Below are 27,774 nucleotides of genomic sequence, written 5' to 3'. Positions count from 1 at the left end.
GGGTCCATTTTCATGATCTGATCCAATCCGATAACCAAACCCCAGTCAGATCATCTTAGATCAAGTGTAGATCCTGTGGGACAGGGTTGCCAGGTCTGGGCAGCCAAACCCGCCCAAAAATATCTGAAAACCGCGGAAAACCCGCGGACATACGGCGCGGCTGGAATCTTCAATATTGTTTACGAGTTAACAGAGCCCATGAGCTCCTGCGATGATGAGAAACCGCCCCTATTTCCCCCCCTTATTGAAAAGCAGCTCACAGAGCCTTGGATTTGCCTTCGAAATAGTGATTTTGATCAAGTCAACATTGATTACAGCAAGGCAAAAAACCACGGACCTGGCAACCCTGCTGTGGGGCCAGTTGTTCTCAGGTCTGTGATCCAGTCCTCGTTTTAATCTGGATCAAACCTTCACTTTGTGTCAAACATTTCAGGCGGATCTGGAAAACTTTGATCCAACAGGTTTTCAGGAAGAAAATGTAGAAAAACGTTTTTATACAATTTATCAAATAATCAATTCATGTAAACACTTTTATTGATATTTTGCACTTGATCTGTTCCACTGTGACAGTGATGAAGTAGATAAAGTAAACACAGGCTCATGAAGGCTTTCAGTAAAGTACAAATAAAATTATCATGAAATAAACACAGATAAACAGATTTGAAAAACAAACAGAAAGGATTCAATATTTGTGTCATTCATCACTGTAGATTCATTTAAACAAAACATGGTCAGAGATGAACCTGTTTCTAACAGACGTCCAGTTCAAATGAAACACTTACAGTCCCCCATGTCGGCTCTTCTGCTGCAGTTGTTTACATAATAATAATAATAATAATAAATTTTATTTATAATGCACTTTACATTTGACACCAAATCTCAAAGTGCTACAGTGGACAGCATAGTTAAAAACAAAACATTATAAAATACAACACAACATATATTAAAAGACAGGACTAAAAACACAAAGCATTAGCTGTTAAAATAAGCTTTTGTAAAAAGGTGGGTTTTACATTGTGACATGTCCCTTTAGAACACTGGAGATGTGGACTTGGTCATCTTTAAACCTGTGTATCTGGATCAGGGTGATCCAATCCAATGTTGAACATAAAAGTCAGACGGATTATCTGATCCTGGAGAGCAAATAATGGGGTTTCCAAATCACCTGGAACAGTTTGTAAACGTCATAAACCCAGTGGGAGAAAAGAGAAGCTCCTCACAGACGGACTTAACTTTCAATATACGATTAAATGACTTTTATCATTTTATAGGAACAAAGTCAGCCTGGTCTCATCTGTTTGGATTCATTAACAGAAGCAGAAACATGATTATCACGGTATCACTTTTTAGGTTGATTTTGTCAGACACTAAGGTTAGAGATGTTAAAGATCTTTTACCTTTACATGTTTCAGCCGCCATCTGCAGGCCGTCATCAGAAGTATCACCGGCGTGCGGTGACGTGTCACTGATCAGCTGTTCTTACTTCCGAGGCGTGGCCAGTCTGACGGTCCCACAGACTGTTGGGACCATCAGACTGGCCACGCCCCCTGGTGGCAGGGTGCGTGGCCAGTCTGTCGGACCTGTTGGGACCGTCAGACTGGCCACGCTTCGGAAGTAAGAACAGCTGATCAGTGACACGTCACCGCACGCCGGTGATACTTCTGATGACGGCCTGCAGATGGCGCTGAAACATGTAAAGGTAAAAGATCTTTAACATCTCTAACCTTAGTGTCTGACAAAATCAACCTAAAAAGTGATACTAGAACACAAGTAGACACAATAAACGCTACGAAGTTCATGATTATCACGGCTCATTAAGATGCTTTGATGTCACGCTTTCTGTTCAGTTTGACTCTTTACTTTGTCCATTTTTACGGAAAAGGTAAACAATGCCTAAAGTCAAAACGACTACACCTGCAACGACTAAAACCGCCCCACCTGTAACGGCTACAGACACCCCACCTGAAGCGGCTAAAGCCCCCCCACTTGAAGCGGCTACAGCCCCCCCACCTGAAGTGGCTAAAGCCGAAGTGGCTAAAGCCCCCCCACCTGAAGCAGCTAAAGCCCCCCCACCTGAAGCAGCTACAGCCCCCCCACCTGAAGCGGCTAAAGCCCCCCCACCTGAAGTGGCTAAAGCCGAAGTGGCTAAAGCCCCCCCACCTGAAGCAGCTAAAGCCCCCCCACCTGAAGCAGCTAAAGCCCCCCCACTTGAAGCGGCTAAAGCCCCCCCAACTGAAACTTCTATAGCCATCCCACCTGAAGCTAATAAAGACGACCGAGCTAAAACCGCAATACCTGTTGCGGTTAAAGCCCCCCCACTTGCCATAAGCAAAGCACCTCTCAAGAATGAGTTGTCGTTTTCAGCTTCTTTTCTGGCCTGTTGTTCATATGTCTGTCTTAGTCGTTCCTCTTCTTCAGCGCGCTTACGCTCTATCTCTTCCTTGTATTTTCTCTCCATCTGTTCTCTCTCCTTCTCCCTCTGTTTTCTGTCCTCCTCCATCTGTTTTCTCTTCCACAGCTCCTGCTCTTTCTTCATCTGCTCCTCCATTTCTCTTTTCTCCTTCTCTTGTCTTTGTTTTTCCATTTGCAGAAATGTTTCCATTTCCTGTTGATATTTCCTCTTTATCTTTTCCTGCTCTCTCCTGATCTCTTCTTCCTTTTCCTTCATTATCCTCTCCTGCTCTTCCTGAATGGCCTCTTCAGCCTCTTGGAACATCTCGTTGGTGTAGAAGCTTCCTCCGTTCTCCTTCACCATGTGGTTGATCTTCTGCAGCAGCTTTTTGACCTGAGTGCGCTTTTTGTTTCTGTTGTTAAACACATGGACTCTGTTTCCACAGTCGGCGACCAGCTTCTTCAGAGGAGGCTCAGAATCTTTAATGTAATCTTTAATGGACTTCTCATCGTACTCTAGATCATCTCCACGTGTGAAGAGAACCATGATGTACTTCTCAGAATTCTCTCCAAACGCTGTCTTGATATATTCAACAGAACATTGTTCTTCTGCAGTGAATCGGCCGATTTGTAACACTATCAGAAAGACGTGAGGTCCTGGAGCCAGAAGACTGATGGATTTAGCCGTTTCTCTGAGTATTTCCTCATTGGAGAGTGAGGTGTCAAACAGTCCAGGAGTGTCCACCACAAAGACACGGCGCCCGTCGACCTCAGACTCTGCTTTCATGCAGATCTTGGTCACAGATTTCCCACTTGTCTCGGCTTTGAACTCCTTTCTTCCCAGGATGGTGTTTCCAGAAGAGCTTTTTCCTGAACCGGTTTTTCCAACCAGAGCGATCCTCAGACCTTCAGGAGTCCATCTTCCACCTGCACAATCACACAAACATTTCATTGAGACGACTTTGTAAATATTGTTGGAGAATAAAAATAAATGACTATATTATAGGGAGAGTGTATGTATCTGTTCTGTGGAAGCTTAGACAGACTTTAATGGAAGGACGAGTCTGGAGTTCATGTCTCCGGGTCCTGAACTGATGGTAAATAAACTTCTAGAAGACCTCAGACGGCTGCCTGTTCTTCATCCATCCTCTCACCAGTGTTTATTCTCCAACACACATGACAGAAGGGTTTGTTTCTTATGGAAAAATCACAGTTTTATAGGAAAATGTCACTGTGAGGAAACACCAGGTCGTTAGCAACACCTGAACAACAGAAGACGCTGACGTGGAAAGAGCGCCATCTGCAGTATTTTCAGTGCATCTTTTTGCACAGATGATACGTTTTTCTCTTTGATTGTTGTTATTTAGATCCTTTTATGGCAGTTTGTCAATCAGTGAATTGATTCTGTTCAGATTCTGTCACATTATTTGTAGAAAATCCATGGAACTAAACTTTGAGCCTGATCTTATGTGTCGTCAGTATTTTACGATTTCAAAACAAATGTACATTTCAATGTCAATATAAACTGAACAGAAATGGAGTCTGGAGTGAACCATCCATCTTCTTCCACATGTCCGTTTCCGGGTCGTCACATTGTACCAGCCCTTATGGCGCCCCCTGCAGGTGGTGGGTCCACAGAAGGACGGCCTCATGGTTCTACCCGGGCCTGTCTCTCATAAGGAGCTTCTGAACCAGCACTGTCATAATGTTGCCTTTATACTGTGCGTGTGTTTTCTCTTGGTGCTGCAGTTTCCTAATGTAATAAATAAATAAACAGCTTTGCATAATGTGTTTGAATGTTTTGACTAGTTGTAAAGTTCAGGCAAATGAAGCATCCAGGCAAACATAAAGCAGCCGTGTGGGCGTCGCCGTCCTTAGACTCTCGGAGAGGAACAACTCAAAAACCCAAACCTCGAGGAGAACCACAGGAGAGACCCACTCCCATGGTCCTCTCCTTCTCATTCCAACACATAAACTTTCCTCTCCTGAACTTTAATCTCAACGTATTGTACCATTTATTTGTATAATATCCCCAATGAGCAGAAATATAACATGTTTCCTTTTCCATCAGAAATGTTCATGATCACTAAGAGCCACGAAATAAACATTCACAATGAATGAATATTCTGACTAACATGATCTCAGTTATGCTTTATGTGATGCTACATGTATCAGATATCTCTGTATCAAACCATATGTTTTATAGTCTGTTTGTTTATGATTCACTCACCAGGAGCTTCAGCCATGTCTCAGTCACGGATTCAGCTGCAGAAAGAAACAGAACATTAAACACTGTTGGTATAGGTTTGTCTGGTTAATTATTACAACATAAACGTTAGATGGAGTCAGAGAATTATAACTTTGAAGAATGTCTCCCCGACTCTTGTGAAGAACATTCATGCAGGCTTTTGAAATAACACACAAGAAAAACAAAACAACAAAAATGGACGATTGAAAAACGCTCTCATTCACAAACAATGGCTGCTCAGTCCAGTCCACGTCGTATCGAGTTCATATCGAGTTCATATCGAGACTGAGCACGTCGAGCCTCATGAGGTCACATTACAAGTCACTGTAAGAACCACCAGATGGCGCTGTTTCTCTTTAACACAGACGTCTACAGACCTGACCACAGGCTGCGCTGTTGCTTCTAAGACATGAATGAAAACAGTTTCCTGATTCTTTGTGCTTTGGTCAAAGTATAGTTTTACAAGCGGACATTTCCCTCCCCAGGGCATCAGCTCTGCAACGACTCCACCTTACACTAACACTGTTGATGCTCTACGGAGAGAAGTGTGGGGAAAGCACCCCTGTGGCGAGAGTGAGGCAAGAATGGGCAGGTACAAGAGTGAGGCTGAGGTGAGAGTGAACCGTACAAAGGTGACACTGGCCAGGGACAGACCACGTCAGGACATGTCAAACATTATATTATCGCACCGCCCTAAATGCTACAGGAAGGCGGCCATCTTGGCCCGAACCTCAAACCTTCGTACCTCTTGATCTTCTGACCCCTGATCCCTGAGTTTCCAATGGAAAGCCTCACATTTCAGTCCAAATATCCCAGACCCAAAATCATTTAAATGTATGAAATGTATCTGGGCGTGGCCATGACAAGGACGCAACTCAGAGGCCATTTTCAACAAATGTGTATTGTCTGGAGTTGTGAACATAATCATACAGGCCTTCCCTGTGATGGGATCAGCCTGTCAAAGACACGTCACTCTGAGTAATGTATTTGGGCCAAAAAATAGTTTCCATTATTATTATTATTGTTATTATTCTGTCTTTAATCTCATTTTTGATCCCTTGAACATTTGTGAATTTTTAAGAGGCCACTAACTTTGCATAAGTAAACGTACAGTATATTTCTCTACTGTTGTATGTGAACACAATAACAGCACATACTACAGTTTTATTTACTTTTGTGTAATTTTTAGGCATGAGCCACAGTTTGAAGATAATCCGGTAAAGACTGTTTGTGAAACCAGAGGTGCTTCAAATGAACTTTCCCCAGCAGAAACCGGCCAAGAAATAAATAAATAAATGAAAACAAGTCACGGAGCTTCATTGTGAACCAGAGCTACAGCAGCTCTGGGACTTTTACAACGACACTTCAGTGTTTCTTTACCTAAACACCAGGAGTAAAAGCGGCGACAAGAAAACTTATTTCAGTGGCTGAATCTGCGCTGAATGTGTTTGGGCCTCGAGGCTGACGATGAACACACGCTGACGTACGGCCAGACAAGCGTCTGACCTCAGTTAAGCACAAGCGTCTAACTACGGACTTTAGCCACGTTTTTGACGCCAGAAAAGTGTTTGGTGTGTACGCACCTTTAGAGCTATCGCAGCATGAGAGGTGTTCAGAGGTGTTTAGTGTGGCTCGTTCACTATAATCTCACTGAACTGTAGGTGAGAAGTGCTCACTTTGATTTTCTTCCTGAGGGAAGAGGGACAAACAGTTGGAGTGGTGTGGGGATCCCCCATGATGATCCCTAATGATCCCCTATGATCCTCCATGATGATCCCATGATGATCCTCCATGATGATCCCATGATGATCCTCCATGATGATCCTCCATGATCCCCCATAATCCTGATCCCCCATAATCCTGATCCCCCATTATGATCCCCCATTATGATCCCCCATGACCCCCCATGACCCCCATGATCCCCCATGATCCTCGTGGTTCGTCTTCTGTAGTGCTCGTGAATGTCACTGAAGTGTGACCTTATTAACACGTCATTACTATTCTATAATGTGATCGTAGATCTTTCTCCTAAACGTAGCTGACTTGTTTGCTGCTCTCTAAAAGGACTCAACCGTCAGCAGGGGGCGCTGTCTCTTAAAACGACTGTGGGGGCTCTGCTGTGGTGGATGTGCTGATTCTGAGGCGGCTCCGGTCTGCTTCACCCTTTTCTAACAAACAGGAAGGACTGGGCTTCCTCTTCACTCTGCTGTGGGTGTTCTGGCACGAGGCCGAGACGCACTGATGGAAACACAGTGAATAAATAAAGCCTCACCTGGATCAGACGCTCACAGAAGCAGCTCAGGCAGATGTGAGGAGAGTTTGTCTGCAGTCTGAGGCTCAGAGGGAAGAGCAGGGTTTCTTGTAAAGCATGTGACCTGCTTCAGCCAATCACAGAGCAGCAGAGTTCACCCAGCTGTGTGTGTGTGTCGGCCATTTTGGGTTGTCCTCACTTATTTGAAACGTCACTCTACTCCAGCTCATGCAGACACTTTCCCTGAAGTCCATTTAACCTCTTAACCTCCGTCTGAACCGAGCACATTTTCTCCAGTTCAGCTTTACCCAAAACTAAAAGCTGCTTGAAAAAAGCATCAAAAGATCAGCAGCAAAGTGCCAGGAGAGCAACAATAACACAAAAAACACGACTAAAGAGTGATGACAAAGAGACAAAACACTACAGAAAGTTACAATCAGTTTTGTTGGTCTTAGCTTTCAAATGAGGCGTCACTCTGGACCATAGTCTGTCAACTCCAGTCCAGGAGTTTTTAGATTTGGGTAAAGCTGAACAGGAGAAAATGGACTCCACATTTTTCTGCACATGTTTTCCTGCTGACCTGTAGTAGCAGTAGTAGTAGTAGTAGTAGTAGCAGCAGCAGTAGTAGTAGTAGCAGCCATAGTAGCAGTAGCAGTAGTAGCCATAGTAGTAGTAGTAGTAGCAGCCATAGTAGCAGTAGTAGCAGCAGTCATAGTAGCAGTAGTAGTAGTAGCAGCCATAGTAGCAGTAGCAGTAGTAGCCATAGTAGTAGTAGTAGTAGCAGCCATAGTAGCAGTAGTAGCAGCAGCCATAGTAGCAGTAGTAGTAGTAGCAGCCATAGTAGCAGTAGTAGTAGCAGACATAGTAGTAGTAGTAGTAGCCATAGTAGCAGTAGTTTCTTCTATAATTCATGCTCATTAGCTCTGCAGAACTAATGTTTGTCTCTCCGTCTGAGCGAAGGACTTAAACCCCCCAGTGACGAACTGAAGCCTCGCACAAACATCACAAACACAAGAATAAATCTCTTACTTTTATTTTTACAGATTCAGTGCAAACAGAAAAAGTGCCGTTTTACGAAAAAAAAAAAAAAAACTTTGATCAAATAATCTGCACAGATTATTGGACACATACAGAACTACACCTGCCCCCAGTGGACACATACAGAACTACACCTGCCCCCTGTGGACACATACAGAACTACACCTGCCCCCAGTGGACACATACAGAACTACACCTGCCCCCTGTGGACACATACAGAACTACACCTGCCCCCAGTGGACACATACAGAACTACACCTGCCCCCTGTGGACACATACAGAACTACACCTGCCCCCAGTGGACACATACAGAACTACACCTGCCCCCTGTGGACACATACAGAACTACACCTGCCCCCTGTGGACACATACAGAACTACACCTGCCCCCGGTGGACACATACAGAACTACACCTGCCCCTGTGGACACATACAGAACTACACCTGCCCCCTGTGGACACATACAGAACTACACCTGCCCCCTGTGGACACATACAGAACTACACCTGCCCCCTGTGGACACATACAGAACTACACCTGCCCCCTGTGGACACATACAGAACTACACCTGCCCCCTGTGGACACATACAGAACTACACCTGCCCCTGTGGACACATACAGAACTACACCTGCCCCCTGTGGACACATACAGAACTACACCTGCCCCCAGTGGACACATACACCTGCCCCCTGTGGACACGTACAGAACTACACCTGCCCCCAGTGGACACATACAGAACTACACCTGCCCCCAGTGGACACATACAGAACTACACCTGCCCCCAGTGGACACATACACCTGCCCCTGTGGACACATACAGAACTACACCTGCCCCCAGTGGACACATACAGAACTACACCTGCCCCCAGTGGACACATACAGAACTACACCTGCCCCCTGTGGACACATACAGAACTACACCTGCCCCCTGTGGACACATACAGAACTACACCTGCCCCCTGTGGACACATACAGAACTACACCTGCCCCCAGTGGACACATACAGAACTACACCTGCCCCTGTGGACACATACAGAACTACACCTGCCCCCAGTGGACACATACAGAACTACACCTGCCCCTGTGGACACATACAGAACTACACCTGCCCCCTGTGGACACATACAGAACTACACCTGCCCCCTGTGGACACATACAGAACTACACCTGCCCCCTGTGGACACATACAGAACTACACCTGCCCCCAGTGGACACATACAGAACTACACCTGCCCCCTGTGGACACATACAGAACTACACCTGCCCCCAGTGGACACATACAGAACTACACCTGCCCCCTGTGGACACATACACCTGCCCCCTGTGGACACATACAGAACTACACCTGCCCCCTGTGGACACATACAGAACTACACCTGCCCCCTGTGGACACATACAGAACTACACCTGCCCCTGTGGACACATACAGAACTACACCTGCCCCCTGTGGACACATACAGAACTACACCTGCCCCCTGTGGACACATACAGAACTACACCTGCCCCCAGTGGACACATACAGAACTACACCTGCCCCTGTGGACACATACAGAACTACACCTGCCCCCTGTGGACACATACAGAACTACACCTGCCCCCTGTGGACACATACAGAACTACACCTGCCCCCAGTGGACAAATACAGAACTACACCTGCCCCCAGTGGACACATACAGAACTACACCTGCCCCCAGTGGACAAATACAGAACTACACCTGCCCCCAGTGGACACATACAGAACTACACCTGCCCCCTGTGGACACGTACAGAACTACACCTGCCCCCTGGACACATACAGAACTACACCTGCCCCCAGTGGACACATACAGAACTACACCTGCCCCCTGTGGACACATACAGAACTACACCTGCCCCCTGTGGACACATACAGCACTACACCTGCCCCCTGTGGACACATACAGAACTACACCTGCCCCCAGTGGACACATACAGAACTACACCTGCCCCCTGTGGACACATACAGAACTACACCTGCCCCCAGTGGACACATACAGAACTACACCTGCCCCCTGTGGACACATACACCTGCCCCCTGTGGACACATACAGAACTACACCTGCCCCCTGTGGACACGTACAGAACTACACCTGCCCCCAGTGGACACGTACAGAACTACACCTGCCCCCAGTGGACACATACAGAACTACACCTGCCCCCTGTGGACACATACAGAACTACACCTGCCCCCTGTGGACACGTACAGAACTACACCTGCCCCCAGTGGACACGTACAGAACTACACCTGCCCCCAGTGGACACATACAGAACTACACCTGCCCCCAGTGGACACATACAGAACTACACCTGCCCCCTGTGGACACATACACCTGCCCCCTGTGGACACATACAGAACTACACCTGCCCCCTGTGGACACATACAGAACTACACCTGCCCCTGTGGACACATACAGAACTACACCTGCCCCTGTGGACACATACAGAACTACACCTGCCCCTGTGGACACATACAGAACTACACCTGCCCCCTGTGGACACATACAGAACTACACCTGCCCCCAGTGGACACATACAGAACTACACCTGCCCCCAGTGGACACATACAGAACTACACCTGCCCCCAGTGGACACATACAGCACTACACCTGCCCCCTGTGGACACATACAGAACTACACCTGCCCCCAGTGGACACATACAGAACTACACCTGCCCCCTGTGGACACAAACAGAACTACACCTGCCCCCAGTGGACACATACAGCACTACACCTGCCCCCTGGACACATACAGAACTACACCTGCCCCCTGTGGACACAAACAGAACTACACCTGCCCCCTGTGGACACATAAGTAGAACAAACGTGATGCTGTTCTGTCTTTGCCCTGATTGGTCAGACTCATCTGGAGGCGGGACAATGTGTGACACAAATGCAGTGTCCGGTTGTGACACCAGGAGGCGCTGAAGCCGTGGTTTCCTCCATGTCAGACAGTCCTCAGTGTTTCACAGATTTAAATGAAAAACACGTTTGACGCTCGACTCAGCAGCGACTTCGGACAGAAATACATCGGTGATTTAAACGGAAGTCAAAGAATCGTCACATATTTATACAGATCGGTTTCCTTTACCCAGAATGCAGTCAGTCAAAACCAAATGAACTGAGGAGCAGCGGCTTCACCACGAGCTCCAGCTCAGACTCCAGTCGTTTAAGACGAGACGCTGCACGACATCGATCTGAAACTTAGCGGTTGATTATGGACTTGATTTAAAGTCTCTAAGATTTCTGTTTAAAATTATGACAATTCTTTCTGAAATAAATAAATGAAATTTCATATTTCACATCGAAGACGTGATACACAAGTGTTTCGTCCGAGCCCTAATTAAAACCAAAGACTTGTTTTGATAAATCCAACAGCGCTGACTCAGATCTGTTGCTAGTTTTATGAAACTTTTCAGGCAGTTTTTAAAGACCGATCACATTATCATGTTTTACTTTTAAAGGTCGCGGCTGAAAAACCTGACTCGCGCTTCACTTTCACAAAGAGGTTTATTTATTCTGTCGAGTAAAAGCATCTTTATATTTATTACAAATTCTGTCATAATCGAGTCTCGTGCATTTGGTTTCTCGGCCTCTCAGATAAAAACGCGGCGGGAGTCGCGCTCCACGTTTACAGAGCTCTGTAGAGTTTGTTCCCGTCGTCTCGCTCCACGTTTACAGAGCTCTGTAGAGTTTGTTTCCGTCGTCTCTCTCCACGTTTACAGAGTTCTTCACTCTCCGCACTCTCAGGCCCGCAGTGCCTTTCCGTCCATGGTGAGGCGGAGCGCGGCGCGGCTCACGGCGAGCAGCGCGGCGTGCAGCGTGTACTGCACGGTGAGCGCGCCCAGGCCGCGGTACAGCGAGGCCGCGCCCTCCTTGTGGCGGATGGAGTAAAGACAGTCCGAGAAGCCGTCGTACTGCGTGTTGACGGGCAGCACGGTCAGAGCCCCGCCCTGCTCCGTGTGGTCGATGATGGTACGGGTGCCCTGCAGGGACAAACGGTGCAGAACCGTCTCCAGCGGCAAACACACCAGGTCCGACACCAGAGACCCCGCCCACTGCGACGCCAGGTCCAGGAAGTACGAGTCCAGATGGTCCGAGGCGTCTGCAACGACACGGTCAGAGGGTTAACCCTAACCCTAACCCACGGTCAGAGGGTCAGAGGGTCAGAGGGTCAGAGGGTCAGAGGGTCAGAGGGTCAGAGGGTCAGAGGGTCAGAGGGTCAGACGGTCAGAGGGTCAGAGGGTCAGAGGGTCAGAGGGTCAGAGGGTCAGAGGGTCAGAGGGTCAGAGGGTCAGAGGGTTAGAGGGTCAGAGGGTCAGACGGTCAGAGGGTTAGAGGTTTAACCCTAACCCTAACTCAGCTAAATCAGCTACAACAGCATTTTATTTCCTGCTTGTTATTTCTGTATCTTGATAAATGAGCCCTAACTGTTCAATGGTAAAACGTCAGATCGAGTTGTATTAAAGATCTTCGCCTGGTAACTACCTTCCTTCTGCCGCCGCTGCAGCAGCCACAGCGCCCCCCGCTGGACGCAGGAGGAGATGCAGTACTTGAGGATGGCGTGCAGCGCGGCGGGAAACAGCAGCGCGGTCAGCGGCAGCAGACGGCGACTGTGAGGAGCTCCGATCCCCACGAGCCTCGACAGCGCCTCCCGCAGGCAGTCGAGGAGAGAGGCCGAGTCGTCACGCACAATCTCACTCTGGAAAACAAAAAAACATTTATCACAATCATTTAATAACTGAGCTGTGACTGAGCTGTGACTGACATGTGACCGAGCTGTGACTGAGCTGTGACTGAGCTGTGACTGACATGTGACTGAGCTGTGACTGACATGTGACTGAGCTGTGACTGACATGTGACTGAGCTGTGACTGAGCTGTGACTGAGCTGTGACTGAGCTGTGACTGAGCTGTGACTGACATGTGACTGAGCTGTGACTGAGCTGTGACTGACATGTGACTGAGCTGTGACTGAGCTGTGACTGAGCTGTGACTGACATGTGACTGAGCTGTGACTGAGCTGTGACTGAGCTGTGACTGAGCTGTGACTGACATGTGACTGAGCTGTGACTGACATGTGACTGAGCTGTGACTGACATGTGACTGAGCTGTGACTGAGCTGTGACTGAGCTGTGACTGAGCTGTGACTGACATGTGACTGAGCTGTGACTGAGCTGTGACTGACATGTGACCGAGCTGTGACTGACATGTGACTGAGCTGTGACTGAGCTGTGACTGAGCTGTGACTGACATGTGACTGAGCTGTGACTGAGCTGTGACTGAGCTGTGACTGAGCTGTGACCGAGCTGTGACCGAGCTGTGACCGAGCTGTGACTGAGCTGTGACTGAGCTGTGACTGAGCTGTGACTGAGCTGTGACTGACATGTGACTGACATGTGACTGAGCTGTGACTGAGCTGTGACTGAGCTGTGACTGAGCTGTGACTGACATGTGACTGAGCTGTGACTGACATGTGACTGAGCTGTGACCGAGCTGTGACCGAGCTGTGACCGAGCTGTGACTGAGCTGTGACTGAGCTGTGACTGAGCTGTGACTGAGCTGTGACTGACATGTGACTGACATGTGACTGAGCTGTGACTGAGCTGTGACTGAGCTGTGACTGAGCTGTGACTGAGCTGTGACTGAGCTGTGACTGAGCTGTGACTGAGCTGTGACTGAGCTGTGACTGAGCTGTGACTGAGCTGTGACTGACATGTGACTGAGCTGTGACTGAGCTGTGACTGACATGTGACTGAGCTGTGACTGAGCTGTGACTGAGCTGTGACTGACATGTGACTGAGCTGTGACTGAGCTGTGACTGAGCTGTGACCGAGCTGTGACTGAGCTGTGACTGAGCTGTGACTGAGCTGTGACTGACATGTGACTGAGCTGTGACTGACATGTGACTGAGCTGTGACTGACATGTGACTGAGCTGTGACTGACATGTGACTGAGCTGTGACTGAGCTGTGACCGAGCTGTGACTGACATGTGACTGAGCTGTGACTGACATGTGACTGAGCTGTGACTGAGCTGTGACTGAGCTGTGACTGACATGTGACTGAGCTGTGACTGACATGTGACTGAGCTGTGACTGAGCTGTGACTGAGCTGTGACTGAGCTGTGACTGAGCTGTGACTGAGCTGTGACTGAGCTGTGACTGACATGTGACTGAGCTGTGACTGACATGTGACTGAGCTGTGACTGACATGTGACTGAGCTGTGACTGAGCTGTGACTGAGCTGTGACTGACATGTGACTGAGCTGTGACTGAGCTGTGACTGAGCTGTGACTGAGCTGTGACTGAGCTGTGACTGAGCTGTGACTGAGCTGTGACTGACATGTGACTGAGCTGTGACTGAGCTGTGACTGAGCTGTGACTGAGCTGTGACTGAGCTGTGACTGAGCTGTGACTGAGCTGTGACTGACATGTGACTGAGCTGTGACTGAGCTGTGACTGAGCTGTGACCGAGCTGTGACTGAGCTGTGACTGACATGTGACTGAGCTGTGACTGACATGTGACTGAGCTGTGACTGACATGTGACTGAGCTGTGACTGACATGTGACTGAGCTGTGACTGACATGTGACTGAGCTGTGACTGAGCTGTGACCGAGCTGTGACTGACATGTGACTGAGCTGTGACTGACATGTGACTGAGCTGTGACTGAGCTGTGACTGAGCTGTGACTGACATGTGACTGAGCTGTGACTGACATGTGACTGAGCTGTGACTGACATGTGACTGAGCTGTGACTGAGCTGTGACTGAGCTGTGACTGACATGTGACTGAGCTGTGACTGAGCTGTGACTGAGCTGTGACTGAGCTGTGACTGAGCTGTGACTGAGCTGTGACTGAGCTGTGACTGAGCTGTGACTGAGCTGTGACTGAGCTGTGACTGACATGTGACTGAGCTGTGACTGAGCTGTGACTGAGCTGTGACTGAGCTGTGACTGAGCTGTGACTGAGCTGTGACTGAGCTGTGACTGAGCTGTGACTGAGCTGTGACTGAGCTGTGACTGAGCTGTGACTGAGCTGTGACTGACATGTGACTGAGCTGTGACTGACATGTGACTGAGCTGTGACTGACATGTGACTGAGCTGTGACTGAGCTGTGACTGAGCTGTGACTGACATGTGACTGAGCTGTGACTGAGCTGTGACTGAGCTGTGACTGAGCTGTGACTGAGCTGTGACTGAGCTGTGACTGAGCTGTGACCGAGCTGTGACTGAGCTGTGACTGAGCTGTGACTGACATGTGACTGACATGTGACTGACATGTGACTGACATGTGACTGAGCTGTGACTGAGCTGTGACTGAGCTGTGACTGACATGTGACTGAGCTGTGACTGAGCTGTGACTGAGCTGTGACTGAGCTGTGACTGAGCTGTGACTGAGCTGTGACTGAGCTGTGACTGAGCTGTGACTGAGCTGTGACTGACATGTGACTGAGCTGTGACTGAGCTGTGACTGAGCTGTGACTGAGCTGTGACTGACATGTGACTGAGCTGTGACTGAGCTGTGACTGAGCTGTGACTGAGCTGTGACTGAGCTGTGACTGAGCTGTGACTGAGCTGTGACTGAGCTGTGACTGAGCTGTGACTGAGCTGTGACTGAGCTGTGACTGAGCTGTGACTGAGCTGTGACTGAGCTGTGACTGAGCTGTGACTGAGCTGTGACTGAGCTGTGACTGAGCAGTGACTGAGCAGTGACTGACATGTGACTGAGCTGTGACTGAGCTGTGACTGACATGTGACTGACATGTGACTGAGCTGTGACTGAGCTGTGACTGACATGTGACTGAGCTGTGACTGAGCTGTGACTGAGCTGTGACTGAGCTGTGACTGAGCTGTGACTGAGCTGTGACTGAGCTGTGACTGAGCTGTGACTGAGCTGTGACTGAGCTGTGACTGAGCAGTGACTGACATGTGACTGAGCTGTGACTGAGCTGTGACTGAGCTGTGACTGAGCTGTGACTGAGCTGTGACTGAGCTGTGACTGAGCTGTGACTGAGCTGTGACTGAGCTGTGACTGACATGTGACTGAGCTGTGACTGACATGTGACTGAGCTGTGACTGAGCTGTGACTGAGCTGTGACTGGAGAAGGAGGTGATGTAATGTTGTGTTTGCCAGAGTGCGTTAAACGATTGGACCGCGGTGCACGAGGGGCACTTTACGGGGATTTGGGGTATGGAGATTGTGTCACCGACAGAGACTCACCTGCACTGTGTCGATGAGGCTGGCGCAGTAAAACGGCAACGCCACGACCGCCGTCAACCTGCAACAGGAAATCAGACTTTCACAATAAAGTGTTCTCATCTGGGCACATCTGTCCTCGGGTCAGTCTAACCTGTGGGACGTCATCTGCAGACCCCAAACTCTACCACCATGAACTGACCTTCTACAATCCGACTCATTTACTGAACTTTGAACAAAAAACGAGTCTTTTCACTAAAACCTAGTTTATTTGAAAAAAATATCTGTCCTTTATTTACATTTTGTTGCAGAAAAGATTAAATCCAAGGTCACAACGGCTCGTGCGATTTCTGGTGTTTCACAAATCGCTGTGTTTATTTTTTTGTTGGAAAACGCAGTTGTGGTGTTCAGATCACCACACGGTCAACTCACGAACAACTTACAGATGTAGAGGCGCGACACAAACACTATTCCCTTCAGAATAACAGCGGTCCTGTCAGAATAAGAGCGGTCCTGTCAGAATAACAGCGGTCCTGTCACAATAACAGCGGTCCTGTCAGAATAACAGCGGTCCTGTCAGGATAAGAGCGGTCCTGTCAGAATAAGAGCGGTCCTGTCAGAATAACAGCGGTCCTGTCAGAATAAGAGCGGTCCTGTCAGAATAACAGCGGTCCTGTCAGGATAACAGCGGTCCTGTCAGAGTAAGAGCGGTCCTGTCAGAATAACAGCGGTCCTGTCAGAATAAGAGCGGTCCTGTCAGAATAAGAGCGGTCCTGTCAGAATAACAGCGGTCCTGTCAGAATAACAGCGGTCCTGTCAGAATAACAGCGGTCCTGTCAGAATAAGAGCGGTCCTGTCAGAATAACAGCGGTCCTGTCAGGATAACAGCGGTCCTGTCAGAGTAAGAGCGGTCCTGTCAGAATAACAGCGGTCCTGTCAGAATAACAGCGGTCCTGTCAGAATAAGAGCGGTCCTGTCAGAATAAGAGCGGTCCTGTCAGGATAACAGCGGTCCTGTCAGAGTAAGAGCGGTCCTGACAGAATAAGAGCGGTCCTGTCAGAATAAGAGCGGTCCTGTCAGAATAAGAGCGGTCCTGTCACAATAAGAGCGGTCCTGTCAGGATAACAGCGGTCCTGTCAGGATAACAGCGGTCCTGTCAGGATAAGAGCGGTCCTGACAGAGTAAGAGCGGTCCTGACAGAATAAGAGCGGTCCTGTCAGAATAACAGCGGTCCTGACAGAATAAGAGCGGTCCTGTCACAATAAGAGCGGTCCTGTCAGAATAAGAGCGGTCCTGTCAGAATAAGAGCGGTCCTGTCAGAATAAGAGCGGTCCTGTCAGAATAACAGCGGTCCTGTCAGAATAAGAGCGGTCCTGTCAGAATAAGAGCGGTCCTGTCAGAATAAGAGCGGTCCTGTCAGGATAACAGCGGTCCTGTCACAATAACAGCGGTCCTGTCACAATAACAGCGGTCCTGTCAGAATAACAGCGGTCCTGTCAGAATAACAGCGGTCCTGTCAGAATAAGAGCGGTCCTGTCACAATAAGAGCGGTCCTGTCAGAATAACAGCGGTCCTGTCAGAATAAGAGCGGTCCTGTCACAATAACAGCGGTCCTGTCACAATAACAGCGGTCCTGTCACAATAACAGCGGTCCTGTCAGAATAAGAGCGGTCCTGTCAGAATAACAGCGGTCCTGACAGAATAAGAGCGGTCCTGTCACAATAAGAGCGGTCCTGTCAGAATAACAGCGGTCCTGTCAGAATAAGAGCGGTCCTGTCAGAATAACAGCGGTCCTGTCAGAATAAGAGCGGTCCTGTCAGAATAACAGCGGTCCTGACAGAATAAGAGCGGTCCTGTCACAATAAGAGCGGTCCTGTCAGAATAAGAGCGGTCCTGTCAGAATAACAGCGGTCCTGTCACAATAAGAGCGGTCCTGTCACAATAACAGCGGTCCTGTCACAATAACAGCGGTCCTGTCAGAATAAGAGCGGTCCTGTCAGAATAACAGCGGTCCTGTCAGGATAACAGCGGTCCTGTCAGAATAACAGCGGTCCTGTCAGGATAACAGCGGTCCTGTCAGGATAACAGCGGTCCTGTCAGAATAACAGCGGTCCTGTCAGGATAACAGCGGTCCTGTCAGAGTAAGAGCGGTCCTGTCAGAATAACAGCGGTCCTGTCAGAATAAGAGCGGTCCTGTCAGAATAAGAGCGGTCCTGTCAGAATAACAGCGGTCCTGTCAGAATAACAGCGGTCCTGTCAGAATAACAGCGGTCCTGTCAGAATAAGAGCGGTCCTGTCAGAATAACAGCGGTCCTGTCAGGATAACAGCGGTCCTGTCAGAGTAAGAGCGGTCCTGTCAGAATAACAGCGGTCCTGTCAGAATAACAGCGGTCCTGTCAGAATAAGAGCGGTCCTGTCAGAATAAGAGCGGTCCTGTCAGGATAACAGCGGTCCTGTCAGAGTAAGAGCGGTCCTGACAGAATAAGAGCGGTCCTGTCAGAATAAGAGCGGTCCTGTCAGAATAAGAGCGGTCCTGTCACAATAAGAGCGGTCCTGTCAGGATAACAGCGGTCCTGTCAGGATAACAGCGGTCCTGTCAGGATAAGAGCGGTCCTGACAGAGTAAGAGCGGTCCTGACAGAATAAGAGCGGTCCTGTCAGAATAACAGCGGTCCTGACAGAATAAGAGCGGTCCTGTCACAATAAGAGCGGTCCTGTCAGAATAAGAGCGGTCCTGTCAGAATAAGAGCGGTCCTGTCAGAATAAGAGCGGTCCTGTCAGAATAACAGCGGTCCTGTCAGAATAAGAGCGGTCCTGTCAGAATAAGAGCGGTCCTGTCAGAATAAGAGCGGTCCTGTCAGGATAACAGCGGTCCTGTCACAATAACAGCGGTCCTGTCACAATAACAGCGGTCCTGTCAGAATAACAGCGGTCCTGTCAGAATAACAGCGGTCCTGTCAGAATAAGAGCGGTCCTGTCACAATAAGAGCGGTCCTGTCAGAATAACAGCGGTCCTGTCACAATAAGAGCGGTCCTGTCACAATAACAGCGGTCCTGTCACAATAACAGCGGTCCTGTCACAATAACAGCGGTCCTGTCAGAATAAGAGCGGTCCTGTCAGAATAACAGCGGTCCTGACAGAATAAGAGCGGTCCTGTCACAATAAGAGCGGTCCTGTCAGAATAACAGCGGTCCTGTCAGAATAAGAGCGGTCCTGTCAGAATAACAGCGGTCCTGTCAGAATAAGAGCGGTCCTGTCAGAATAACAGCGGTCCTGACAGAATAAGAGCGGTCCTGTCACAATAAGAGCGGTCCTGTCAGAATAAGAGCGGTCCTGTCAGAATAACAGCGGTCCTGTCACAATAAGAGCGGTCCTGTCACAATAACAGCGGTCCTGTCACAATAACAGCGGTCCTGTCAGAATAAGAGCGGTCCTGTCAGAATAACAGCGGTCCTGACAGAATAAGAGCGGTCCTGTCACAATAAGAGCGGTCCTGTCAGGATAACAGCGGTCCTGTCACAATAACAGCGGTCCTGTCACAATAACAGCGGTCCTGTCAGAGTAAGAGCGGTCCTGACAGAATAAGAGCGGTCCTGTCAGAATAAGAGCGGTCCTGTCAGAATAAGAGCGGTCCTGTCACAATAAGAGCGGTCCTGTCAGAATAACAGCGGTCCTGTCAGAATAACAGCGGTCCTGACAGAATAAGAGCGGTCCTGTCAGGATAACAGCGGTCCTGTCAGAATAAGAGCGGTCCTGTCAGAATAAGAGCGGTCCTGTCAGAATAAGAGCGGTCCTGTCACAATAAGAGCGGTCCTGTCAGAATAAGAGCGGTCCTGTCAGGATAACAGCGGTCCTGTCACAATAACAGCGGTCCTGTCACAATAACAGCGGTCCTGTCAGAATAACAGCGGTCCTGTCAGAATAACAGCGGTCCTGTCAGAATAAGAGCGGTCCTGTCACAATAAGAGCGGTCCTGTCAGAATAAGAGCGGTCCTGACAGAATAACAGCGGTCCTGTCAGAATAAGAGCGGTCCTGTCAGAATAAGAGCGGTCCTGTCAGAATAAGAGCGGTCCTGTCACAATAAGAGCGGTCCTGTCAGAATAAGAGCGGTCCTGTCAGAATAAGAGCGGTCCTGTCAGAATAAGAGCGGTCCTGTCAGAATAAGAGCGGTCCTGTCAGAATAACAGCGGTCCTGTCAGAATAAGAGCGGTCCTGTCACAATAACAGCGGTCCTGTCAGAATAACAGCGGTCCTGTCACAATAAGAGCGGTCCTGTCAGGATAAGAGCGGTCCTGTCAGAATAAGAGCGGTCCTGTCACAATAAGAGCGGTCCTGTCAGGATAAGAGCGGTCCTGTCAGGATAAGAGCGGTCCTGTCAGAATAAGAGCGGTCCTGTCACAATAAGAGCGGTCCTGTCAGAGTAAGAGCGGTCCTGTCAGAATAAGAGCGGTCCTGTCACAATAACAGCGGTCCTGTCAGAATAACAGCGGTCCTGTCAGGATAAGAGCGGTCCTGTCACAATAACAGCGGTCCTGTCAGAATAAGAGCGGTCCTGTCAGAATAACAGCGGTCCTGTCAGAATAAGAGCGGTCCTGTCACAATAACAGCGGTCCTGTCAGAATAACAGCGGTCCTGTCAGGATAACAGCGGTCCTGTCACAATAACAGCGGTCCTGTCAGAATAAGAGCGGTCCTGTCAGGATAAGAGCGGTCCTGTCAGGATAAGAGCGGTCCTGTCAGGATAAGAGCGGTCCTGTCAGAATAAGAGCGGTCCTGTCACAATAAGAGCGGTCCTGTCAGAATAACAGCGGTCCTGTCAGAATAACAGCGGTCCTGTCACAATAAGAGCGGTCCTGTCAGAATAAGAGCGGTCCTGTCACAATAAGAGCGGTCCTGTCAGAATAACAGCGGTCCTGTCAGGATAAGAGCGGTCCTGTCAGAATAAGAGCGGTCCTGTCAGAATAAGAGCGGTCCTGTCAGAATAAGAGCGGTCCTGTCAGAATAAGAGCGGTCCTGACAGAATAAGAGCGGTCCTGACAGAATAAGAGCGGTCCTGACAGAATAAGAGCGGTCCTGTCAGAATAAGAGCGGTCCTGACAGAATAAGAGCGGTCCTGTCAGAATAAGAGCGGTCCTGACAGAATAAGAGCGGTCCTGTCAGGATAAGAGCGGTCCTGTCAGAATAAGAGCGGTCCTGTCACAATAAGAGCGGTCCTGTCAGAATAACAGCGGTCCTGTCAGGATAAGAGCGGTCCTGTCAGAATAAGAGCGGTCCTGTCAGAATAAGAGCGGTCCTGTCAGAATAAGAGCGGTCCTGTCAGAATAAGAGCGGTCCTGACAGAATAAGAGCGGTCCTGACAGAATAAGAGCGGTCCTGACAGAATAAGAGCGGTCCTGACAGAATAAGAGCGGTCCTGACAGAATAAGAGCGGTCCTGACAGAATAAGAGCGGTCTTGTCAGAATAAGAGCGGTCCTGACAGAATAAGAGCGGTCCTGTCAGAATAAGAGCGGTCCTGTCAGAATAACAGCGGTCCTGTCAGAATAAGAGCGGTCCTGTCAGAATAAGAGCGGTCCTGTCACAATAAGAGCGGTCCTGTCAGAATAAGAGCGGTCCTGTCACAATAACAGCGGTCCTGACAGAATAAGAGCGGTCCTGACAGAATAAGAGCGGTCCTGACAGAATAAGAGCGGTCCTGACAGAATAAGAGCGGTCCTGACAGAATAAGAGCGGTCCTGACAGAATAAGAGCGGTCCTGACAGAATAAGAGCGGTCCTGACAGAATAAGAGCGGTCCTGACAGAATAAGAGCGGTCCTGTCACAATAAGAGCGGTCTTGTCAGAATAACAGCGGTCCTGTCACAATAAGAGCGGTCCTGTCACAGTAAGAGCGGTCCTGTCAGGATAACAGCGGTCCTGACAGAATAAGAGCGGTCCTGTCACAATAAGAGCGGTCTTGTCAGGATAACAGCGGTCCTGTCACAATAACAGCGGTCCTGTCACAGTAAGAGCGGTCCTGTCAGGATAACAGCGGTCCTGACAGAATAAGAGCGGTCCTGTCACAATAAGAGCGGTCTTGTCAGAATAACAGCGGTCCTGTCACAATAACAGCGGTCCTGTCACAATAAGAGCGGTCCTGTCACAATAACAGCGGTCCTGACAGAATAAGAGCGGTCCTGTCACAATAAGAGCGGTCTTGTCAGAATAACAGCGGTCCTGTCACAATAACAGCGGTCCTGTCACAATAAGAGCGGTCCTGTCACAATAACAGCGGTCCTGACAGAATAAGAGCGGTCCTGTCACAATAAGAGCGGTCCTGTCAGAATAAGAGCGGTCCTGTCACAATAAGAGCGGTCTTGTCAGAATAACAGCGGTCCTGTCACAATAACAGCGGTCCTGTCACAATAAGAGCGGTCCTGTCACAATAAGAGCGGTCCTGTCAGAATAAGAGCGGTCCTGTCACAATAAGAGCGGTCCTGTCAGAATAAGAGCGGTCCTGACACAATAAGAGCGGTCCTGTCACAATAACAGCGGTCCTGACAGAATAAGAGCGGTCCTGTCACAATAAGAGCGGTCCTGTCACAATAAGAGCGGTCCTGTCAGAATAAGAGCGGTCCTGTCACAATAAGAGCGGTCCTGTCAGGATAACAGCGGTCCTGACAGAATAAGAGCGGTCCTGTCACAATAAGAGCGGTCCTGTCACAATAAGAGCGGTCCTGTCAGAATAAGAGCGGTCCTGTCACAATAAGAGCGGTCCTGTCACAATAAGAGCGGTCCTGTCAGAATAAGAGCGGTCCTGTCAGGATAACAGCGGTCCTGACAGAATAAGAGCGGTCCTGTCACAATAAGAGCGGTCCTGTCACAATAAGAGCGGTCCTGTCAGAATAAGAGCGGTCCTGTCAGAATAAGAGCGGTCCTGTCAGGATAACAGCGGTCCTGACAGAATAAGAGCGGTCCTGTCACAATAAGAGCGGTCCTGTCACAATAAGAGCGGTCCTGTCAGAATAACAGCGGTCCTGACAGAATAAGAGCGGTCCTGTCACAATAAGAGCGGTCCTGTCACAATAAGAGCGGTCCTGTCAGAATAAGAGCGGTCCTGTCAGAATAAGAGCGGTCCTGTCACAATAACAGCGGTCCTGACAGAATAAGAGCGGTCCTGTCACAATAAGAGCGGTCCTGTCACAATAAGAGCGGTCCTGTCACAATAAGAGCGGTCCTGTCAGAATAACAGCGGTCCTGACAGAATAAGAGCGGTCCTGTCAGAATAACAGCGGTCCTGTCAGAATAACAGCGGTCCTGTCAGAATAACAGCGGTCCTGTCAGAATAAGAGCGGTCCTGTCAGAATAAGAGCGGTCCTGACAGGATAAGAGCGGTCCTGTCAGAATAAGAGCGGTCCTGTCAGAATAAGAGCGGTCCTGTCAGAATAAGAGCGGTCCTGTCAGAATAACAGCGGTCCTGTCAGAATAAGACTCACCCTTTGAGCAGCAGGTGTCCGCCCAGCTGCTTCCAGCTCCAGCGATGAGAGAGTTCCCTGAAACAAACATTTCTTTACAGACTGTCATGGAGGAACATGAGCATTGTTATCACATTCGAGTGAAGTCGGGTCAAAACCGGGTCTCACAGGGGTGTGCGGTTACCGTGGTGACGGGAGTGTGCGGTTACCGTGGTGACGGGAGTGTGCGGTTACCGTGGTGACGGGAGTGTGCGGTTACCGTGGTAGCGGGGTGAACTCGCTGATGATGCCCTCTGCGCCCAGAGTCACGCCGTGAACGATGAAGGTGCTGCCCATGCCCTTCCACAGAGACCGCACGCCCTGAAACATCACCACAAACATGATTAATTACTAATAATTATCATGTAATTAATGATGATTAACAACATGCCCTTCCACAGAGACCGCACGCCCTGAAACATCACCACAAACATCATTAATTACCAATAATTATCATGTAATTAATGATTAACAACATGCCCTGAAACATCACCACAAACATCATTAATTACCAATAATTATCATGTAATTAATGATGATTAACAACATGCCCTTCCACAGGGACCACACGCCCTGTTGGTGTTGGGCCGGCGTTAACTGACGGAAGCTCGGCCCCTCCGACCACCACTCACTCACTCACTCCCTACATTCACCAGGCTTCCTGGTGTTACCACGCGGTCTCCCATCCCAGTACTGACCAGGCCCTTCCCTGCTCCACAGTCTGACGGGATCGGGCAGGGCAAAGGCGGTGTGGCCTCCTGAGTGATGGGGAGGGTTAGTGGTTCTTACCTGGGCTTTGCTGATGCTGTACATCACAGACACGGCGCTGAAGGGGCTCAGGTGAAGACAGCGAGCGTGGACATTCACCTGCGGGAGACGGCCAATCAGAGAGCAGTTCACACACACACTAGCCAATCAGAGAGATGGGCTGAGGTCATTCACACTGACCTGGCACTGCCTCCTGAACACGATGCAGGGATGGGCCAGAACGTTCTCTGTGAACAAACTGAGCACAAACTGTCATTACTACAGAGGCTCCAGGTTCTTAGAGCTTCACACCGTCAGTACCAGGACTTTAACACATTTGTTTCTACGACACCGATACTAAAGTATGTGTTGTCTAGTGTCAGTGCAGCTGCAGCGCCTCAAAGTCATTTAGGGGAAATAATAATGCACAGTCACAGATCCTGGAGAGTCGTTTATTAAACTACAGAAACGATAATCCTCACCTGACGAGTCCGATCCCGAAGCCGGCGAAACGATTCAGCTGCTCTGAAACACAACAACAAACGGCAACTGAGACGGGACTTACAGGAGGTTCAATAAACGCTAAAGTCCAAGTGTTTCCCCGTCTTTGTCCTGGACCACGCGGCCTCTGGGCTAAAGCGCAGATACAACTGATGAGTCGTGTTGTCACTGCTTTTCTCTTTGTCTAAGAGCTCGAGTTTCTTATTCAGTCCTGGTTTAGTCCCGTTTTCTGTCAGTCCTGGTTTAGTCCTGGCTCAGACCATGGCTCTCCCATCTGTAATAATGACTAAAGTGTTAGTAAGTTACAGCTTTGCTTTAAGGAAACATCTGCATTTGCGCTGAAGCGGCTGATTATCTGCTCATGAGCTGGAGCAGACAAACAGATCAATCCTAATGGGATCCAATTAAAGACTTCTTCCTATTAATTCCCATTAATTAATTAACCCCCATTTGAACTGAGCACATTTTCTCCAGTTCGGCTTCACCCAGATTTAAAAGCTTCTAGAAAAAAGCATCAAAATGGAGCTGAAAACGAAGATGAAAATGCAACAAAGGTGAAGAAAGCCACAAAAACACGACCACAGAGCAGTGAAAAAGCAACACGAAAATCCACAAAACAGTAACACAAATGCAATAAAACATAGAAAGTAAAAAAATAATTGTTTGTGGTACAAGGTTTTTGGTTGCTTTTTAAACAGCACCTCCCAACTTCTTTTAAATCTTATTTTCCAGAATATTTTAGAGGCAAATAGTTAAGAAAACCTCCTAAAATGTACCTCAATAATTACATTTGCATATTTGGTAGTTATTGATTAAATGCAATATCACAAAGCTCTGCAACTGTTTATTATTGTGGGGCTGGAGCCACTGCACAGAGCGGCCAGTGTCCTCAGTTAACCCCGCTTCAGGAGCCCCTCACCCGGCTGTCACTGCACCGACCTCCCCCCGGGGCTCAGAGCCGAACCCAGACACTCACAGCCTTAAAACTACACATACTCGTGTAAACAGCACAGATATATCCGCATCAGCCCGTCACTATCCGCCATTCAGAGCTACGACGCTCTTGTTGTTAGCCGTTAGCCTCGCGTTAGCCTCACGTTAGCCGCGACAGGCTACATCGACTCTCCGGAGGCACTGACAGCCGGCGGAGGCGTGTCAGGAGCGGGTAGTGTGTCCACAGTCCCGGCCCGTCCCCAGCTCCACTATGTCCCATCACTGTCCCTGAAGTTACCGATAAACGCCCTTGACAAAGGGGCAAAGCGCGTTAGCATCCGGCTAGCTTCCCGTTAGCTTCGTTAGCCGCACAGAGGACTCGATAAAGTCTTGGCATTTCGTCCAAATCGGGGATGCTTTCCAGAGAGACTGAACATATAACGTGAGCATCTGTTTCAATAAAGGCTTTTCTTCTGAATCAAATGCAAAGCTGTAAACACGAGGCTGATAAAGAGCGTGTTTCACTTTATTATTGTGTCATTTAAAGCATTCGGACGAAATGCCAAACACGTATGGAGCCCCGCACACACCGACTCACCTGCGGGAGGGAGGCCGGGCTGCGGTGCGTCCCAGGCGGCTGCTCCTCTGAAGGCCTCGGCCTCGGGGTCGTCGTACTGCGGGCTGCGGTGCAGGTTGCGGCTGCCCGGGATGTCCGGCGGGGTGGTGACCCGGTACTGCAGCAGGGGGTCCGGGGGCAGCCTGGAGCCCAGCCCGTGGAGCCCGTCGAAGCTGTCAGGCCGCCGGGACATGGCTGACACTCTGGGACTGACGGTCTGCCTGGACTCGGGACGGGGCGGCGGTGTTGAAACTGTTTAGGAAGTGCTAAAGCGCAGACATCCACACACTTCTTCTTCTGCTGAGTTTGTCCTTCTTCTTCTTCGGGTGGTTTCCGGCAGGCTTTACGCTGGGGTGCGCCATACTGCCCCCACAGTTCAGTGTGTGCAAGTTCAGTATTTACAGTCAAACTAACCCCTTAACCCCCGCCTTAACCGAGCACATTTCCTCCAGTTTTACCCAAATCTAAAAGCTTTTAAAGCGGCTGAAGTTCTGAGTAGAAAAAGCACGTTTAGAGCGTTTAGTATATTTCAGATTAAATGTTCCTGACAATAGAAATAAATATGACCCAAATCAGAGATGATTTTCTGCTGATGCCCAGACTCGCCCGCACAGTGCGCCCCCTTACACACCCCCGTGTACGGCCCGCCCCAGGACCAGTCCCTGTGAGACCCCGTCCTCATGTTTATGCCCCCTTACACACCCCCGTGTACGGCCCGCCCCGGGACCAGTCCCTGTGAGACCCCGTCCTCATGTTTATGCCCCCTTACACACCTCTGTGTACGGCCCGCCCCGGGACCAGTCCCTGTGAGACCCCGTCCTCATGTTTATGCCCCCTTACACACCCCTGTGTACGGCCCGCCCCGGGACCAGTCCCTGTGAGACCCCGTCCTCATGTTTATGCCCCCTTACACACCCCCGTGTACGGCCCGCCCCGGGACCAGTCCCTGTGAGACCCCGTCCTCATGTTTATGCCCCCTTACACACCCCTGTGTACGCCCCGCCCCAGGACCAGTCCCTGTGAGACCCCCGTCCTCATGTTTATGCCCCCTTACACACCCCTGTGTACGCCCCGCCCCAGGACCAGTCCCTGTGAGACCCTGTCCTCATGTTTATGCCCCCTTACATACCCCTGTGTACGCCCCGCCCCGGGACCAGTCCCTGTGAGACCCTGTCCTCATGTTTATGCCCCCTTACACACCCCTGTGTACGCCCCGCCCCGGGACCAGTCCCTGTGAGACCCCGTCCTCATGTTTATGCCCCCTTACATACCCCTGTGTACGCCCCGCCCCAGGACCAGTCCCTGTGAGACCCCGTCCTCATGTTTATGCCCCCTTACACACCCCTGTGT

At 49.6% G+C, this 27,774-nt stretch overlaps 1 protein-coding gene across 1 annotated transcript; it reads right to left on the bottom strand.

The window, feature by feature from the left end:
- Positions 1 to 11,688: 11,688 nt before the first annotated feature.
- On the bottom strand, positions 11,689 to 26,739 carry slc25a46 (solute carrier family 25 member 46; the record flags this gene model as incomplete). The annotated part of the gene is made up of 9 exons (XM_079581362.1): positions 26,407 to 26,739; positions 24,857 to 24,899; positions 24,576 to 24,633; positions 24,417 to 24,494; positions 23,848 to 23,948; positions 23,610 to 23,666; positions 16,162 to 16,219; positions 12,431 to 12,644; positions 11,689 to 12,047 (listed from the first exon to the last, which is right to left on the bottom strand). Exons 1-9 carry the CDS (start codon positions 26,615 to 26,617, stop codon positions 11,689 to 11,691), a joined length of 1,179 nt encoding a protein of 392 aa, XP_079437488.1. The 5' UTR covers positions 26,618 to 26,739.
- Between the last annotated feature and the right edge of the window lie 1,035 nt (positions 26,740 to 27,774).

The sequence above is a fragment of the Gobius niger genome (genome assembly GCF_951799975.1).
Source record: "Gobius niger genome assembly, chromosome: 22".
NCBI lineage: Eukaryota > Metazoa > Chordata > Actinopteri > Gobiiformes > Gobiidae > Gobius > Gobius niger.
The sequence above is the reverse complement of the archived record's forward strand: the minus strand, read 5'-3'. Positions and strand labels throughout refer to the sequence as shown.